Here is a 6,409-nt window from a genome sequence, read left to right as displayed (position 1 = left end):
TTCTGATATATATATATATATATATATTTTTTTTTTTTGTGGATGGTTTTGACACGTTTTCCATTCTTTGCTGAGAGTATTTTTTCTTTGGCAGTGCTTCATGACCCGCTGCGTATATCAAGTGTCTCGAGACGTCTTTTCAGTCGTGCAGTGACGCTCCACAAACACAACCGACTTGACTTGAATTCAGGCCTTGGTTCGCCAAGATGTTTTTGGTTAATCGCTTTGACAAACACCTCCTCTCCTGTGTGCCGTAAATCAAAGAGGAACAGAATGGCGACTAATCCCAATGTCAGCCCGTGTCACAAAATCCATATGCCTCCTGTGTGGATATTACATTGTTTAGACCTGCAAATGGCTTGACAGGCTGGAGATTAAATAAATGCATAAAATAAAACAAAATATTTCTATAAACGGTAGGCTGGCTATGAGGAGGTCTGGTCTGTGATTATGAAGCAGGCACACAAGGCCTTCTACCTGCGAGGGGAGTGGTTCAAGTTTCATATGGAATCTTACTGCCATCTAGTGGTCCAAGGGCGCATATTGTTTTGCATTTGTATTTATGATATATAAAGAGAGGGAAATTCATGAAAACATGCTCAATTATTTAGTCTTACTTTAGTCAAAATTATTACTATTAGTGCTTTTTTTTTTAGTAGGGTTGTGGATTTAATTGTGCTTTTATAACAGTTTTTTTTCTAGAGCTTAGTTTTATATATTACTAGGATTGTTATTGGAATTAAAATATATAATTGCTTCAACTATAACGTTTTATTTATTCTTCTTGCATATGATTATATAATGCTCAATGTAGTTTGACTACAGTTCATCTGCAGTTGTATCGTTTAAAAAAAAATATTTAGCAGGAGTATTTGTAATTGAACAATTGTGTATACTTGTATATTATATTTTTCATAATTCTGTCATTTTACTTTCTATCATGTTGAATGCTCTTTCAGCATGTATTAAAAAAATACGTTCAACAAAATTATTGTCATCATCATTGAGCCTCTTGTTGTAATTCCACAAAGCAGACGACAGGGGGCGACATACTTGGGTGGAATGAATGCGATCGTCGACGTCAACTTCTTGGGTGATTCCTTCCAGGTGTGTTTTTGGCTCCAACCATTTTTTTTTTTGGTGGGGGGGCTATCAAACTGTAGATTTGGGGCTTTAATTTGAGGGGGTCATTCTTTCAAGTGAATTCAGTAATTATTTGGTCATCTACCAATAACTCTGGATCTGTTTCATGTACTTATTTATGACATCTAAAAGAATGGCATTTCACCATTACAGCCCCTGCTTTGTCATTTTACATCCTAATTACAATCATTAGAAGACTCTTCATTTTCATAATTGGTTATTTTGAGTTATTCACAGCCAGTGGTGGAGGATAAATCCACAAAAGCAGCCCGGAATGTCTTTTGTACTTATAGTTTAAACGTCAGAAGACTACAATTGAATCATCGCATGTCATTTAAAAAAATTAAAGAAATTACTACTCTAAGATGGATAATTTATAAACATCGCTCCTGGTACTTTGTCACTTCTATCAGTGGGGAAAAATAAATAAATCAGCCACAGTTTACACAGCAATAAAGACCAGCTTTATTAAATCTCGGGACATCATCTAAAATAGATTCAAAATGAATTGAACACAATTCTTCCCATTTTGTTTTTAAGATCTGATCAAAGCAAAATTAAGTGATCCTCATCAGAGCTTCGTCAAAATGGAAAACACATTTATGCTGATCAGATTGAGTGCGATTTATGCAGCCTCATCTTCCATTTAACTCAACCAGACGACTCTCAAATGTGCAACAATTCAAAGCCTCAGTCGGGAATTCATCGGGGATGAAGTTTTGTTGGCATGAGGGCTCCTCGGGCAGTTTTACGACACGGGAAACTATAAAATGAACGCCTTTAAAAGTCATCAAAGTCCAGAAGCGAAAGAAACAAGCCCGTAAATGTGAATGCTAACCGCTAACTACTGCTAGCATCTTGAAATAAACTGCAGGATTAATTGTGTGGCAAACGTTGTCACTTTGTAGTTTGATGTAAACATTTCCTCATCACATTGGCAGAGTTTGTATGCAAACACTCAAATGTTCATTTACCATAAATTCTATATTTAGAATTTGGGACTGCGTAGCTTGGGTGCTAGCTTCACGACGGTCCATAAATACGAATTTTAGACTTTGTTTTTCCATTTCTTTTTTTTTTCCATTTCAAGAACAAAATACGAGGCAGCACGCTCAGTCACGGCTGTACTTGCCATTTCTCATTTTATTGTTTTATATTTAGGATGGAAGTGTTTTTCATACAAATACTGATTGAAATTATAATTTCTGCATTAGCGTAGGTTAGCGATGGACTAAAATTTGTTCCAACTCATTTGTCATTGCCATAAAAACGGAACGCTGTAAAAAATATTTTATGATTTATAATAATTCTTTTCTCATAGAGATGAATAATGAGTCCTGTTGTAGTCACTGCTTAAGTCGTAGTTGAGCTGAGGTACGGAGCAGTCTGTGAAAAAGTTGGAGAAGGCTAACGAGCACAGCGCGTTATCCTCCACGCCCGCAGGGGCAGCGGCCTCCGGGTGGCAGTATAGCGGCGGCTGGGCGGGAGTCGGGGGCTTCCTGCTTAGCGGAGGTGAGCCGCTAGTCCACGACTCCGGGTAAAGGAGACCGCCGACAAAGTGGTGGCCGTCGTAGGAGGCGGCGGCGGCGGCGGCGGCGGCGTCTGGACCCGGCCCACTTTGGTAGAGTTCCTGCTCGGCTGCCATGCTGACGTAGTCGGGTCCCAGAAGGTCAAAGAAGTCGGCAGCCTCCGGGTTGGCTCTCTCCAGATCCCGTAGCGACATTCCTGCCACCGGGTCGACCTTGGAGCAGTTTGCCGGTTCGGTGAAGAAGGACGGTGGCAGGTTGCGGTGGCGCAGGGGCGGCTTCCTGGCTTTCTCACCTCGGATTTCCTTGGCGGGGCTGAAGAGGGCGGCCAGGCTGCGGTTCTGCAGGCTGGCCTGGACCCCGTCACGCTTGGGGACGGTCTTGCCCGCCGGCGGGGAGGAAGCCGACCCCTTCCCCGGCGAATCCGCGACGCTGATGATCCCGGTGCACCTCTTGATCTGCTTCTGCAGATACTTGCGGTGGTTGACTTTCCTCTTGGACTTGACCGGCTTGTCCAAGGCCAGCTTGATGTTGCTGGAGGCCGAGTCCATGAAGCTCAGCAGCTCCCTGGTGGTCTCCTTGTAGTCCTCATCCTTCTCCGGCTCGCCCAGGAGACCCCCGTCCATCGCCGAGCCCGGGAAGCAGAAATTCATGAACGGCGGGTTCATGATGGCGGCCATTCCTCACCCTCGCCCTGCCGCGATCCAGACCAGTTCCTCAGATCATAATCCCCACCGTCCCGATGCCGCTCGACATTCCGGAGCACAAGTGAGGGGACGGCGAGTGGAGCGAGGGGATCTTTCAGGGGGCCGGACCCCGTGATGTCAGAAGAAGGAGGAGGGGGGTGTTTCCCCCTTCAAAGAGTGCAGGACTTAACTCTTTGCTTGTCCCGGAGCCACCTGCATCCCCCGAGGGATTTTGTTTGAGATTCCACGCTGAGCGATGGACAATGAGCTCGCTTAGGAACACTCCTCTGTCGTTTGAGTCGGTGTGCGCGCTCACGCCTAGTCAAGACGACGTGGAAAAAAACTACAAAGATTTTTATCCCTTTTGCGCTCATTAGAATTCCGGGAAAAACTGAAAAAAAAAAAAGATTTAACTAGGCCTACTTTATTTACTGTTTTGAACACAAACCAGAAAATTCCTCCCGGCCAAAAGGAAGTCCAAGAAAAACTATTCAGACAGCACAATTTATTCCAAAACTGAAAATGATGACAACAGCCTAGTCATAATTGCACTAAAACCCACAAGATGAGACTCTCTCATCGTTTTGATTCACAATCTGGCCAAAACGAAACGTGACCCGTCATGAATAGAATCCATCCCATCTTTCTGTCGGGACGACCAAACTCAACTCGAGCGTCTTTTGTCCCGCTCGATACAGTAACGAGCGAGCCTGCTCATCGTGGGAAAATGCGAGCGCCCAAACAGATGCGGCGATTTGGCCCCAAACATTTTGGTGCCTGCTTGTGTCTTAATCTGCCTGTGACATAAAGTTGATTTCTGGTGCATTCCCAGGCCAGTGGGAATTTCGGCCCCGGCCTGACAACTATTATGGGGCCGCCTTTGACATAAAGCCCTACAGGGTCTAAATAGCCCCCATTCTTCGACGGGCCGGCTGAATGGGAGCTTTGTGCCGGAGATTCATTAAATTGCACCTCACAGCCCCTCGCTAAAATGCGCCTCCAATAATGGAACAGTCCATTTAACTGGAAAAGCTGCCGGAGCTGTTAAATTAAAAAAAAAAACGCAGGCCAGAAGAGTGCCGAAGCTGACTTTGACAGAAATCCCGCGTATGAAGCCTCGGCGGGGGCGTCTTTACAGGAAGTCGCCTTGCCAGCCATTGAAAGGGGCCGCCATGTTGCTTGCCAGCGGCGTTTTTCTCTTTTTTTTTGGGGGGAGTCTGCTTTAAAGATCCACTTTAACTATTTTGTGCCAGTCGCTCGTTGAATAATTCATCTGGCTCCTCTTGGAAACAGTGCATCTTGAGGTGAGGTGTTTTGGAGTTGGAGGGATGAAGCCAGGCTGTTAAACATTCTTTCTCATGCTAATTGCAGGAGAGAGGGAGAAAAAAAAAAAGGGGGGGTGACCGTGAAAGTGATAGTGCTGATCTAATTAGATCTAGAGCTGTGTGATGCGAGTATGTTTTGTCGCCCCAAAAAAATAATAATAATATCTCATTTTAATTGATTCCCCTTTTTTTCCTGTAAAAATCAAATGAAAAAAGCTTTGGTTCCGCCCCCCCGGATTGGATTTCTTTCTTCAGATGAGAAAGTTTTTCTTTCTGAGAATTTACTACCAGAAAAATACAAATAGTGGCTGCTCTTAGCAGGGGATGGAAACTGAGTCATGACGCAAAAAGGCTCGTAATTGCGTATACGTGCCACAAGATGGCGACAGTGCAATCTTTTTTTTTTTTTTTCTGTTTGACAAGTCCATGGCCTGATTAGATGAAGCTCCTCCACTCAGTTCAACATAGATGCTTCAAATTTGCTTCATGAACCAGTTGCGGTATTTTTGGACTCCAGTAGATGGCGCTCTCTGTTCAACATCGGGCTGAAAGCATTTTTTAAACCTTTTATTTAAAGCAACAGTGCCATCTACAGGACTCCAAAAATACAACAACTGGTTCATGAAGCAAATTTGAAGCTTCATTTTCCTATCACTAGTGATATTTTTATACTTGACATGGCTTTTGCTTGTGGACAAAAACATCGAAATTTTTTGAGCAAATGATGGAGGGGATGTTCAGTCAAGAAAAATATATCAATTCGGGTGAAGTCATAAAAGCCAACTCATAAATATGTTGGGCTACTAAAGGAAAAAAAAGAGGTTCACAGATCAAGTAGAAATGCGTTATAACCACTTTTTTTATATGAGATTAATTAAAACATTATTCTATTTATTTTATTTTATGTTTGAATGATGAAAATTTTTTCCAGGTGACGCCACTCGTTGTTGCTAGTCAGATTTCGAGTTTGTCAGGCCAATTTGAACATTGCGATGCATGGCATTGCTGCCACTTTACGCTCATTGAAATCCATTTGACAGGATTATGACAAAATGGTGTCATTGCAGTCACGGAGGTTAACACCCCACCCGCCCCAAACCAAACCCAACCACCTCCATCTTTGCAATCTTTTTTGGGAGGATAAGACTTTCGGGGGGGGGGGTTGCGCCGGTGGGTCATTGACATTGGTGGAGCATGACGCACACATCCCGGAAACAAGCTCGCCATTGTTGCATAAAGGCCACAAGGTTACGGTGCAAGATTGGTTTTGTTGTGGGAGGGAGGAATTTTGGGGGGAAAATCCTTTGAAGAGGCTAAAATCTGTTCCAGGTGAAAAAACTCTTTTCACTGCATTTTTAAAAACTTTTTTTTCTGACCCTTTCAGAATTTTCGATCTACTCTTACGCACCTTCACCAAGCCAACAAACAACACAAAAAGTTGTTAAGGGCACACACACGTATCCTTATTCGGCGATATGTTCAGCATGAGCCATCCAATCCCAAGCGAATTTAATGATTCAGAAGCGACGCAACTCCTTTCTTCCATGTGACACCCCTAAGCTTTAATCTCTTCCTATATCATGTGTGTGTATGTGTGTGTGTGTGGTCGCAACGCACTCCCGCGTTTGGCCTCCGGTGAATACTAAATAACACCTTTGATTGATGGCCACTGTCAGATGCCAGCGGAATAAACGACCCCTTCCAGTCCTGAGAAAACTTTTTTTTTTTT

At 43.5% G+C, this 6,409-nt stretch overlaps 1 protein-coding gene across 1 annotated transcript; it reads right to left on the bottom strand.

Moving 5' to 3' along the window:
- Positions 1 to 1,673: 1,673 nt before the first annotated feature.
- On the bottom strand, positions 1,674 to 3,419 carry fam181b (family with sequence similarity 181 member B). Its single transcript, XM_088301061.1, has one exon. It carries the CDS (start codon positions 3,347 to 3,349, stop codon positions 2,459 to 2,461), a length of 891 nt encoding a protein of 296 aa, XP_088157187.1. The 5' UTR covers positions 3,350 to 3,419; the 3' UTR covers positions 1,674 to 2,458.
- Positions 3,420 to 6,409: the final 2,990 nt, after the last annotated feature.

This window comes from Idiotropiscis lumnitzeri, chromosome 7 (assembly GCF_059441095.1).
Source record: "Idiotropiscis lumnitzeri isolate Australia: NSW breed Sydney's pygmy pipehorse chromosome 7, RoL_Ilum_1.0, whole genome shotgun sequence".
In the NCBI taxonomy this organism is placed as follows: domain Eukaryota; kingdom Metazoa; phylum Chordata; class Actinopteri; order Syngnathiformes; family Syngnathidae; genus Idiotropiscis; species Idiotropiscis lumnitzeri.
This window is presented reverse-complemented; position numbering and strand designations above follow the sequence as displayed.

Bases quoted from the DNA above. Each gene is read 5' to 3' on its own strand.
- fam181b (XM_088301061.1), bottom strand. From the start codon at position 3,349: ATGGCCGCCATCATGAACCCGCCGTTCATGAATTTCTGCTTCCCGGGC.